The sequence below is a fragment of the Pecten maximus genome, chromosome 9 (genome assembly GCF_902652985.1).
Source record: "Pecten maximus chromosome 9, xPecMax1.1, whole genome shotgun sequence".
NCBI classification, from domain to species: Eukaryota; Metazoa; Mollusca; class Bivalvia; order Pectinida; family Pectinidae; genus Pecten; species Pecten maximus.
The window spans coordinates 25,518,742-25,532,453 of record NC_047023.1 but is presented as its reverse complement, the minus strand read 5'-3'; the positions used below and the strand labels follow the sequence as shown (position 1 = coordinate 25,532,453).

The following is a 13,712-nucleotide window of genomic DNA, read 5'->3' as shown; positions in this document are numbered from 1 at the left end:
CACCATGGTGTAATTCGACAGAAGTTACTTTTTAACGTTTAGTATGTATCATGACAAACCTTTGGTCTTTTTATTGACGTTTGATTTGTTAAGTTATTTGTATATTTCAAGAAAACATGCGAAAAATGTATGTTTCAGAGGGACACAATTACCTCATTTGTATCACAAATATTGCACAAGATCGACATGGCGTATTCTATGCCATATTTGTGATATAATTCACAACCGCCATTTGCATTTCAAGGTCAAAACAAAATCAGTTTTAATACATATGATAAAGTCAAATCTGGTCAAACCTTTGCCCCCATTATGTGTTATAGACACTTGTGAGCATAAAAGCATGGCTACTTTAAGGTTTAATACGGTATGAGTTGCTCGGGTTATTCCATTTTGACACAGTTTGACACAGACGATCTAATATCCATCTTCACAAACATTATCGGTTTTAAATGATATTTGTAAAACTAATTGCATAATGTCAATGTGATGATTTTTTTTTTTCTTTATTTTTCTTTTTTTTCTTGATTTTTTAACTTTTGAAGATTTTTTAACAGAACAGAATACATTTACAATTCATTTTTTCAATACATCATATATACAATCCTTCCAATCTTCATAATTAGTTGAAATTCAACAGTATCTTGGGGATGACATATAAATGATCTACAATGAAAAAAATTGGTATGTACTGTATTTATGAAAGAAACAACGAGAGATAAAAGATAAATTAAAGAAAAGAAAATAGTTAGTGTGGAGAAAGAATTGTTGAACAAGGGGGAAAAGGGTATATGAGGACTTGATATATTAGATAAGTGATAGGTGAATCTGTAACTCAGAGTTCTTGGGTAATATCTGTAACTTTTATTGTTGTATTAATACTGATCATTATATTGCCATGGACTTTGATAAGATACGTCAAATATAGAAATACCAAAGAGCAATAACTCTTACTGAAAAGCACCACTAAGTCATGATAATGTTATTACATTTTTACCAGTGATTGTTAATTTTACGGGAATCTGGCAGATTTGGAGAAGGTGCCAGTGAATCTATCGCCTTTTTAAGCCATTAGAATACCCGCCATTTTGAGTGTGGACATAATTATGGAGATACAAAACAACACAAACAAGACATTTGTTTTGTTTACTATTTATTAGTACAACGCAATACCGATATTTGTTAGGTAGAATGGTCAACTCACATGTATAGTATAGTCAGTTTCGGAATAAAAAGGGCCCGTGATTATCTTACTTTTACACAGTTGATGTTTGTAAGCCTACCGGTTATCAGAGAAGTGTACTACTGCTAATTTAGAAATATTCTTGTGACGATTGGGCGAATTCAAGAGTGCGCTAATAAGTCTACATACCCGCTAGAATATGAGTGCGCTAAAATCAGTACACGTACAGTAATGCAAATGATAGTACATTGAGCCTTAATCAGCTATACAGCACAACTACACAAATGACAAAGGGAGATAATTTGTTTATGATTCGTGCTCTCATCTGACCTCGAACGCACGGGTTATTACTGGTATTACTAAGAAATATAATTGATCTTGAATGAATGTTAAAATGGCTTGTCATTTAGTAATTCAAGACTTAGATTGATGTCAATCAGTGATTCAGTGTGTGAATATTGAGTTCAGCTTTGTCGAATGATATCAGCAGCTTTCTCTGCAATCATTGTCACCGGAGCGTTTGTATTGCCTCCAGGTAAGTTTCTCATCACAGAAGCGTCGACAACACGCAGACCAGAAATTCCCTTCACTCTGAAACAAGAAAAAGTGTAATTTGATTAATCTATATATAATTTATATTTAAACTAAGTAATGAAGAAGACTTCATACGAAAAGGCAAGCTTTAACCGATATAAACAGTGTTTTAAAACCAGTATACATATATCTATAGGATATTAACGGTATAGGCTCCTTTATTATTATATATTAAACCAATTCCACTTTTTTAACAAATAACCTTCCCTTCAATGAATATGAAATATACAGCTTCAGTGGCTTTAAAAATTGCAATAAAAATGTTTTTCAATTCTACAAAAACCCAGTCCATAGATGGTTCACCTTAACTGTGGATCAACTACAGCTGACTTGTCGTCTACAGCTCCCATTCTACATGTGGATGTTGCATGGTGGAGGTTTATTATGAAGTGCCGAACATAGCATTCCCAAAATGCATCGGACCGGAAGTCGTGTTGAATACACAGCTGATAGAGAGGCGACATGCTATTGACGTCCATACCGATAGATTGCAGTGTTTTTGTGTCCACTAATCTTTCCACAAAACGGATCACTAAATTGAAATAGGGAACGAAATAAACACACGATATACAGGAATGTATCAATATGAAGATGTTTCCGACCATATCTTCCTTACTGTAATCAACACGACTTTATGTTGTATATTACATATATTACATATAATACATGTATTAAATATAAATATATATAAACTTAAATATTACGTTGTAAATCAGACATTATGTTATATTTCACATCAAATTATACGCAAGATATTATAATTACATATAAAATGTTTAAGAGTTAGACCATTATCTTCATAAATAGAAACAATATCTTCTCAATTTTGATAAAAAAAACTTCAGTGTGATTAGGAATTAAGAAACAATAAAAAGGTTTTAAGTCACTTTCAACAGCCATCTTGACATCATCCTGGTGTTGAAGAAAATGAGGATCAATTCTGGGGTAATCAAAAGGATCAGTACTCCTCAGCCGAACTGTCCCTCTACTCTTTGGGTGAAGAAGGATCGGGTATATTGCGATTGATTCAATATCTTCTTTTGCAGTGAATATCTTATCTGCCACCTGTATGTTACAATTTATAATAATGCTATAACGTGTGAAATAAGATATGTCATTAATTTTCATTAACCAATATTTTACTTTTAATCTTTTAAAAATGTGAAGTTTCCGATATGACACATTTTGATTACTAGATACTCAATTTATATTGTTGTAATGTTAAATTAGTCTTAAAGCTTAAGGCATTCACTGATTGTGGTATATTTATACGTTTTTACATATATAGATAGCATGTTAATGACGAATAAGTGTGCTGATAAAATTCTCAGAGACATTTCAGAAGTGTACGCGTACCTCTTCTTTGAAATGCATGTTTACCAAATTCTTCATACTTGGCGTAAAGATATGTTTAGTGACAAAATGTAACTGAAAGTCTGGTGTCCTTCCAGCGTCGTACTTTTTACTGAAATCGTCATATACAAATGCCACTCCTTCAAACAGAGAAGCCGACAGATAACCTGTAATGATAAGGATTATCGTAAATCCCATTTAATCATGTGATACCGGGTATAAACCAAAACTGTCGTTCCTTATTATTTATTCATCAAACAGTCAGAGGTGAAATTGTTTATATTGGAAGAAGCAAAGTAACTACTAATCACTTGTTCTGGCTTTAAGTAACATATCTGACGGCTACCTGCGCGACACGGCATTAAACTATGAGATAGCATTGCCTTATGTACACAGTATTGGTATTGACAAAAAATGTCATATTCATCAGTTAAGAAGGTGCCGTAAATAATACAGGAAATTCATACGGATGTGATTTCGATATAATTTTCATTTGGGTCGATGTATTCTCAATGCCCCCTTTCTTAGCTCTAACATCTGTATGTTTGCAGCTCTGAAGTCGTTATGCATTTCTATCGTGAGTTGGGGAATAAATAGTTGTCTTATCATATACTTGTAATATGATGATAGTTCAAAACTGCTTTCGTCTTCTTTTGAACTTTTCTTTAGATGAGTCTATAAAGTGACAGAGAGGACAATAAGACTACTGGCTGTATCTATGATTAACGAAGCAACACACTACCATTTCTTGTTAATCATGGTGTTACTGTATTTGTGTGGCGATTTCGTTGTGTTCTATTGCATCTAAAACATCACAAGGTAACTATATACTACCTAATCCTACATATTAATTATATTCAATCACCTATGACTTGGGTATTTTAATCTGCTTTTTTATCTTCACTATGACGAGGTAATTATATTCCATTTGATCTCACCTGTGCCGAAAAGGTTGTACTTCATTCGAGTCCACACGGACATCATGTCATTCAATGTTACTGAATCGGATATATTAATACTGTACATCAGAGGGAGCGATACGTGCTCTTGAAGATTATTTCCAACAGGCAAATCCGCATGTACTTCAATCTTAAAATAAAGAAAATCAAATAGTTCGAAAGATTTATCAGACAGAAGACATAAAACCATGAAAATTGATCAAATTATAATCAGTCATTAAAAGCTTGATATTAACATTTCCCAATGCATTACGTTAATAAGACAAATCATCAGATGAAGGTATTAAAGACACCAGCGAATATGCAATGGGAGAAGAGGACGCACCAATTACGTAGAACATATATACACAATTAAACTACTTTAAAACCCATTCTACACAAACATAAAAGAAAAAAATACCCCGTAGCTTTTCAGATGTTCTTTAGGTCCAACACCAGATAACATCAACAATTGAGGAGAGTTTAAGGCGCCTGCAGACAAAATCACTTCCTTCCTGGCAAACAGTCGGAGTTTTCTGCCATTCTTAATACACTCCACGCCAACTGCTCTTTTGTTCTTGATTATTACCTACAATAGAAAAAATATTGAGGTTTTCTTCAACGCCATTCATAAATGCTTACTTTCAATAGCCTTCCTAACGCCTATCACACAATTTGTAATAATGATCATCACACACTTCAAACCTTTCTAGATGCCCTACTAACACCAGAATGTATACCTATCTAGGCTTCCTTCAAACACCAATCACACCATGTGTACCTATCTAGGCTTCCTTCAAACACCAATTACACAACGTGTACCTATCTAGGCTTCCTTCCAACACCAATTACACAATGTGTTCCTATCTAGGCTTCCTTCTAACACCAATTACACAATGTGTACCTATCTAGACTTCCTTCTAACACCAATCACATAATGTATACCTATCTAGACTTCCTTCAAACACCAATTACACAATGTGTTCCTATATAGGCTTCCTTCTAACTCCAATCACACAATGTGTACCTATCTAGGCTCCCTTCCAACACCAATTACACAATGTGTACCTATCTAGAATTCCTTCTAACAGCAATTACACAATGTGTACCTATCTAGGCTTCCTTCTAACACCAATTACACAATGTGTTCCTATCTAGGCTTCCTTCTAACACCAATTACACAATGTGTACCTATCTAGGCTTCCTTCTAACACCAATTACACAATGTGTACCTATCTAGACTTCCTTCTAACACCAATTACACAATGTGTACCTATCTAGACTTCCTTCTAACACCAATCACACAATGTGTACCTATCTAGGCTTCCTTCTAACACCAATCACACAATGTGTACCTATCTTAACTTCCTTATAACACCAATTACACATTGTGTATCTATCTAGGCTTCATTCTAACATCAATTACACAATGTGTACCTATCTAGGCTTCCTTCTAACACCAATTACACAATGTGTACCTATCTAGACTTCCTTCTAACACCAATCACATAATGTATACCTATCTAGACTTCCTTCTAACACCAATCACACAATGTGTACCTATCTAGACTTCCTTCTAACACCAATTACACAATGTGTACCTATCTAGACTTCCTTCTAACACCAATCACATAATGTATACCTATCTAGACTTCCTTCTAACACCAATCACACAATGTGTACCTATCTAGACTTCCTTCTAACACCAATCACACAATATGTACCAATCTAGACTTCCTTCTAACACCAATCACACAATGTGTACCTATCTAGACTTCCTTCTAACACCAATTACACAACATGTACCTATCTAGACTTCCTTCTAACACCAATTACACAATGTACACCTATCTAGACTTCCTTCTAACACCAATCACACAATGTACACCTATCTAGACTTCCTTCTAACACCAATCACACCATGTGTACCTATCTAGGCTTCATTCTAACACCAATCACACAATGTGTACCTATCTAGACGTCAAACACCAATTACACAATGTGTACCTATATAGGCTTCATTCTAACACAAAGGTTCTTGGCTTTCTTATATGAGCGTTTATATGTCCCTTGGATTTGTCATTCTCAATATATCTTTTTTCGTTGGCTTTGATTGAACAGTCTTTAGTTAACCTACACTCGATATACCCGTCACACATATTTTTCGTTTCAGTTCTCTAGTACTTAAAAATAACGCTTAATCAAAATTGATATTAACTAGGATTGGTTGCGTGAGATCATTTTGTGATTTAGTTGCGAATAAAAAGCAAGCTCCGAGCTGACCTTGGTTGTGAATGTGTTGGGGCTAATGTGGAGGTTATTCCGATTGATGTGAGGCTGAACAAAAGCTCTGTAGTTGCTCCATCGCTCACCATTTTTCACATTTGACTGTGTCCAACAAAATCCTAAACAGATATAATACTTTTAAACAATGGAATAGTTATTAATACTAAATGCGCATGTTCCTCTAAAAGAGTATTGATCCAAACACTATCCACTATCATTATTAACAGAATAGCATAATACAATATAATACCATAGAGAACAATAGCATATCACGACTACAATAGATTTCATCAGAAACAAGCTGCGTGTTTATAACATTATTTGGGGCACTGCCATTTTTAACACTGAAATGGAGAGGCTTACTCGTCCTGAACACCTGGTCTTAGTTTCCTTGTACTTTTCCTATCGTATCCATCTAGATTTTCGTTTCTGTTCTACGCCGTAGTATCAATTATTTATTTAGTTACTGGCATTTAACAAATGCTTAATTTCCAAAAACCTTGGGATTCACGTTTGTTCTTTCTTTTCTTAACATAAAACACTACAAAGCTTATATGTATGCTACTCAGGCCTACTGTAATATACTTTACCTATCTGGTTTTCTCCGTTACAATCAGTGATGTTGTAACCCAGGTCAACTCCTGCGTTCATGTACAGTTGTTGCATTGGTGTAATTTCTGGTTTGGTTATTGGTATTGGTCCATCTTTCCCATGGTAACCTAGGTTGGATGGGACAGAAGTGATACGAAAGGAAAATAATTCGGGATACCCATTCCCGTTGTACTCTTGATTGATATAGTTCAGTTGGGCGGAAAATAGGCCATTCATTCTACCTTACCGTGTTTGGTAGAAGGTATCCAATTATATAAACACAATCATCCTTCCATAGAAATGTACAAATAATATAATGAGTAGTATGGAATTATAAAACCATTTTGTCATGTTTCCAAAATTGCTATTGTGAAAACTTTCTTTTCCATGAACTTCCGTTAACTTTCATGATCTAATCACAAAACCGATAACCCGTTTCCCTGAACTATATGTATGTAGGGTACAAATGGGGAAAACTGCAATAAGAACAAAGAGATAACTCTCATATCTCACATTTGATAACCTGATTTAATGTTACAACCTTCAACAGCACCCGGCCGGGGAAAATATTTTGTTCTCTCGATCAGATAGCAGAAGTCGGTATTGCAACATGAACATCGGAATACGCCAAAAATTGACACATGGTTAGACACACCAAAATATGACCGCGAAATACCCCGACATCAAAACGGCATACAAGTAAATTCATTTGATATGAAATAATTTTACTTTTCGAATCATGCAGAATACCTACAAATTTTTTTCCGGAGAATTTCTTTTTAATCAATATATCTATTTTTCCTTCTGTTTTCAAGCTGCTGCTAAATCAATCGACATACACACACACATATATATATATAGCTATATACAGCATGATTTTCCGATATTCAACAATACATTTTAACAGCTGTCAGGAACGTGTTTTGTTTTCAAGCTCAGCGCGACATTGGAATTATGGCACGTAATATGATTATTATCTTGATGTGAATTCCGTATTGATGGCACTACACCAACAGGTGGGGAGCTATACAGAAGTTAGTCACTGTGGTCTACTCTCGGTTTTCATCAGATTTTTTTCACTTGTACCAATACAAGCGTGTTCTTAAACCTCGGACCATCGTTATTTTTCGTCGATTATCTATGATTGTATTTCTGATCGATCCAAAAGAAACCATTCGCGCAAAATCTAAAATACCTGATTTCTTTAATTCTTCTATCTGGATATTTTCTGATTTTATGAAATATGGGAGGACGTCCTTGTAGCTCCAACCATCGCATCCTTCCTCGGCCCAGCTGTCGTAGTCATGGCGACTGCATCGGAAATATTGTAAATAATTCACAGCACTTGACCCTCCAAGAACCTTTCCCCGTGACCAGTATGACCTCTGTTTAAGGATTTAATATCATAAAGTTGCATTTCTATCATAAAATTCAGACAATAAATACTACTAAGATGAATATAAAATGAAAAAGTCAATACAGTAATTACTTTATACTATATATAATCACTGTAAATTGAAGGCGGTCAGAGTCACAAAGAGTTTTTGGATGGTTTTGCAATAGAGAATCTTTGGTAAATATTTCTACTCACGCTCGATAGGGCTACTGTCATCAATATATCTTTCACTCTAACTTCTATTTTTCAAAAACCAAACATAGATTTTTCCACTGATAACTATATGCAGTTTTATTACTTTGGTTTTCTATTTGTGAGACGTTAATTGCTGTCAATGTCCCGTTTATACAAACGTACACTTCATTGTAGCAACAACGAATTTTATCTACCTGTTCTTTAACGGCAAGGAATGCATCTTTCTGTGGTTCTGAAACATACATCCAGTCGTGTTTGGACCCTGCCAGCTGTTCAGCTTCCCCAGGAACCTGAATTCTAGGGTCTTCTGTAGAGCCACCAGCCTCCAGAAGGAGGACATCATTGTTCGGGTCTTCAGAGAGACGTGATGCCAACACGGAACCAGCTGAACCAGCCCCAACTTGTGGATGTAAAATGTTTCAAAACATTAAGTTTCGAAGTAAAAATGGTTTTATCATTTGCTTCTTATTAAGAACAATAAAATCGTATTTCCTCTTTTCCGGTCCAAAATCAAAAGAAATATTCAAAACTGTGTGATTAAGCTATTTCGTCCTTCAAGGACTCGTCAGTGATGCTAGGGAAACCTTACGACTATTTCGTCATTCCAGGACTCGTCAGTGATGCTAGGGAAACCTTACGACTATTTCGTCATTCTAGAACTCGTCAGTGATGCTAGGGACACCATACAGCTCTTTCGTCAGTGATGCCAGCTAAAGTATCAATCCAGAAATGAAGTCAGGAAAATCGAAGTGGGCCTAAAAGTAACGCTTTTATTCATTTCATATTTTTCGATATTTCACCGATGTTATGTAATACAAATAAACATGATACAGTCGTTTAATAGTCATTAAGTTTCCATTCCATTTAAATTAATGGTACATGGTAGGTTGTCTTAATGGACTGTGCGTGATACCATAGAACATGATCAGCATGCCTACTATCTATATATTTTTCATTAAAGCATGGACGATTTCATGGCATGCTTAATCTGGCCAAAACAGACATGTTGTTGTTTACTGGTACCCGTTTTATTATCGTTATTAAAAAGTAGGTTTTGGACTGATATGAAATCTTAACCTAAATATTTTCTTACAACATGATCAGCATGGAAGTTGTTTAAATACTATCAGCACGATGATTTCACGTACAAATGTACCATTACAAAGTTTCTCTTTCTTGGCATTAATGTACATGCACCATTGACATGATAGTGAATTAGTTTATATACTCATCGCATGTCTTCTATAGGCCTACCAATAGGTTATTAAGAGAATGTTTTAAGGATTTTATTATAATCCTATTTGAAAAAAAAATGCATGTATATATATATTTGTTCGCGAAATATAGAGAATGCTCGCCATCTCGTCTTCGCTAACCCTCGCCAAAAACAAACCTTGTATTGTAAGATACTAACCAAGTATTCTGTTTATTCTGCAACTATTTAACAGTAGCTGATATTCAAGTAAAACGGAACAAAGCGCAATTTATTTACCATTTTGGCTGAAGCGATGCATCCGCTATGCCGCGTAGGAAAATACCATTCATGATAAGTATGTTTGCTTCCTTTGGAAATGTCAGGCGCAGTTACAATATAGTTCCAATATTTTGGTTACCAAAAATATAAAAGAATTTAAAATACCAAACAATGTAAATGGCTGTAAAATCTTGGCATACCCCTTGATAAAAGGGGGGGGGGGGGGGGGGGGGGGGGGGGGGAGCCGTTTATTATAAACAGAAACTTTTAACATATATATCATATTTTAGAATTAAAACGTAATTTTTTAGCAAAGGTGAGCGAGAACTATGCCTTTAAAAACTACAGATAACTAACCCCTCTTTTTATGGGTCATCAAGCACTTCAGGAAAAACCTTTTAAAAAGGAAACCTGCGCCCGGCAGATTGGCAAAATGACCAGAAGGGAAGCACCGGGACTCCGCTTACAAGTATTATAACAATGCAATAATTAAACTTTACTAGACAAGTACACGTCAAGCAGCAAAGTCTTATCAACATGAATAAAATTAACAATACTAATAATATACTAAACAAAGCACCAAAAAGAAAATCTAGAAATAAAGATCCACACATAAAAGGAGGAATGCAGGGGCGGTTGGAGGGATGTCCTTTTCCAAATAATTCTAACGCTGAATTCTGCTACATTATAAAAAATTGTTTACACTTATTAAGGAACTTTCCAAGATGGCGTCATAAACTTCAAAGGATGGATTCTATAGTGGGGATGACCTTAGCGTTGCAGGGCCCTTGACCAATGAAAGTTATGTATTTAGCACGGGGGTCACTGAGGCCCCACAGTGACCACAACGACCATTGACCAATGGGAAGACACTAATTAGCATATTATAAATACATGCATGCCTATTAACCCAATGTGTGAATCTTTATTGTACAAAAATATGACTATAAATAGACATTTGTTTTTTGTCCTGCTAAAACTAAAGATTATAAAACTACTACATAAACTGGTCCAATCCTCGAGCTCTGTTTGCTCCAAAAATGCAGAATATAAAATACCAAACAATGTAAATGGCTGTAAAATCTTGGCGTACCCCTTGATAAAAGGAGGGGGCAGCAGTTTATTATAAACAGAAACTTTTAAAATATATATCATATTTTAGAATTAAAACGTAATTTTTTTAGCAAAGGTGAGCGAGAACTATGCCATACTGGCCTTAAAGAGAATACTATTCATTTTCAACAATGAACTGTTTAAAACCATAACAATTCCATTAGTCAACCATGTTAAATTTTACCTTTCGCACAAAAAGAAATCCTGCTCGCCTATAGTAACAACCCACAGGTAAGCGAGTCAATGTCAAGCTGTAATGCAACACACAGGACGCGATCGACGGAGATATACATCACCAACTATAATGCTTTTAGTTTCTTATATGAGCGTTTATATGTCCCTTGGATTTGTCATTCTCAATATATCTTTTTTCGTTGGTTTTGATTGAACAGTCTTTAATTAACCTGCACTCGATATACCCGTCACACACATTTTTCGTTTCAGTTCTCTAGTACTTAAAAATAACGCTTAATCAAAATTGATATTAACTAGGATTGGTTGCGTGAGATCATTTTGTGATTTAGTTGCGAATAAAAATCAAGCTCCGAGCTGACCTTGGTTGTGAATGTGTTGGGGCTAATGTGGAGGTTATTCCGATTGATGTGAGGCTGAACAAAAGCTCTGTAGTTGCTCCATCGCTCACCATTTTTCACATTTGACTGTGTCCAACAAAATCCTAAACAGATATAATACTTTTAAACAATGGAATAGTTATTAATACTAAATGCGCATGTTCCACTAAAAGAGTATTGATCCAAACACTATCCACTATCATTATTAACAGAATAGCATAATACAATATAATACCATAGAGAACAATAGCATATCACGACTACAATAGATTTCATCAGAAACAAGCTGCGTGTTTATAACATTATTTGGGGCACTGCCATTTTTAACACTGAAATGGAGAGGCTTACTCGTCCTGAACACCTGGTCTTAGTTTCCTTGTACTTTTCCTATCGTATCCATCTAGATTTTCGTTTCTGTTCTACGCCGTAGTATCAATTATTTATTTAGTTACTGGCATTTAACAAATGCTTAATTTCCAAAAACCTTGGGATTCACGTTTGTTCTTTCTTTTCTTAACATAAAACACTACAAAGCTTATATGTATGCTACTCAGGCCTACTGTAATATACTTTACCTATCTGATTTTCTCCGTTACAATCAGTGATGTTGTAACCCATGTCAACTCCTGCGTTCATGTACAGTTGTTGCATTGGTGTAATTTCTGGTTTGGTTATTGGTATTGGTCCATCTTTCCCATGGTAACCTAGGTTGGATGGGACAGAAGTGATACGAAAGGAAAATAATTCGGGATACCCATTCCCGTTGTACTCTTGATTGATATAGTTCAGTTGGGCGGAAAATAGGCCATTCATTCTACCTTACCGTGTTTGGTAGAAGGTATCCAATTATATAAACACAATCATCCTTCCATAGAAATGTACAAATAATATAATGAGTAGTATGGAATTATAAAACCATTTTGTCATGTTTCCAAAATTGCTATTGTGAAAACTTTCTTTTCCATGAACTTCCGTTAACTTTCATGATCTAATCACAAAACCGATAACCCGTTTCCCTGAACTATATGTATGTAGGGTACAAATGGGGAAAACTGCAATAAGAACAAAGAGATAAATCTCATATCTCACATTTGATAACCTGATTTAATGTTACAACCTTCAACAGCACCTATCGATCAGATAGCAGAAGTCGGTATTGCAACATGAACATCGGAATACGCCAAAAATTGACACATGGTTAGACACACCAAAATATGACCGCGAAATACCCCGACATTAAACGGCATACAAGTAAATTCATTTGAAATAATTCTACTTTTCGAATCATGCAGAATACCTACAAATTTTTTTTCGGAGAATTTCTTTTTAATCAATATATCTATTTTTCCTTCTGTTTTCAAGCTGCTGCTAAATCAATCGACATACACACACACACATATATATATAGCTATATACAGCATGATTTTCCGATATTCAACAATACATTTTAACAGCTGTCAAGAACGTGTTTTGTTTTCAAGCTCAGCGCGACATTGGAATTATGGCACGTAATATGATTATTATCTTGATGTGAATTCCGTATTGATGGCACTACACCAACAGGTGGGGAGCTATACAGAAGTTAGTCACTGTGGTCTACTCTCGGTTTTCATCAGATTTTTTTCACTTGTACCAATACAAGCGTGTTCTTAAACCTCGGACCATCGTTATTTTTCGTCGATTATCTATGATTGTATTTCTGATCGATCCAAAAGAAACCATTCGCGCAAAATCTAAAATACCTGATTTCTTTAATTCTTCTATCTGGATATTTTCTGATTTTATGAAATATGGGAGGACGTCCTTGTAGCTCCAACCATCGCATCCTTCCTCGGCCCAGCTGTCGTAGTCATGGCGACTGCATCGGAAATATTGTAAATAATTCACAGCACTTGACCCTCCAAGAACCTTTCCCCGTGACCAGTATGACCTCTGTTTAAGGATTTAATATCATAAAGTTGCATTTCTATCATAAAATTCAGACAATAAATACTACTAAGATGAATATAAAATGAAAAAG

At 35.1% G+C, this 13,712-nt stretch overlaps 1 protein-coding gene across 2 annotated transcripts in view; it reads right to left on the bottom strand.

Moving 5' to 3' along the window:
• Window positions 1–1,129: 1,129 nt before the first annotated feature.
• LOC117334708 (glucose dehydrogenase [FAD, quinone]-like) overlaps window positions 1,130–13,712 on the bottom strand; it is a 16,234-nt gene continuing 3,651 nt past the window's right edge. The window contains exons 1-10 of one of the 2 annotated variants that reach the window (XM_033894492.1): window positions 8,728–9,115; window positions 8,138–8,253; window positions 6,942–7,070; window positions 6,349–6,470; window positions 4,487–4,654; window positions 4,066–4,216; window positions 3,131–3,294; window positions 2,662–2,839; window positions 2,078–2,306; window positions 1,130–1,771 (exon numbers count right to left, since the gene is read on the bottom strand). In XM_033894492.1, coding sequence (XP_033750383.1) covers window positions 1,645–1,771; window positions 2,078–2,306; window positions 2,662–2,839; window positions 3,131–3,294; window positions 4,066–4,216; window positions 4,487–4,654; window positions 6,349–6,470; window positions 6,942–7,070; window positions 8,138–8,253; window positions 8,728–8,876 — 1,533 coding nt within the window. In that variant the 5' untranslated portion in view covers window positions 8,877–9,115 and the 3' untranslated portion in view covers window positions 1,130–1,644. Of the gene's footprint in view, window positions 1,772–2,077; window positions 2,307–2,661; window positions 2,840–3,130; window positions 3,295–4,065; window positions 4,217–4,486; window positions 4,655–6,348; window positions 6,471–6,941; window positions 7,071–8,137; window positions 8,254–8,727; window positions 9,116–13,434; window positions 13,625–13,712 lie in introns of those variants that run through there. The other variant, XM_033894493.1, reaches the window with a different exon arrangement.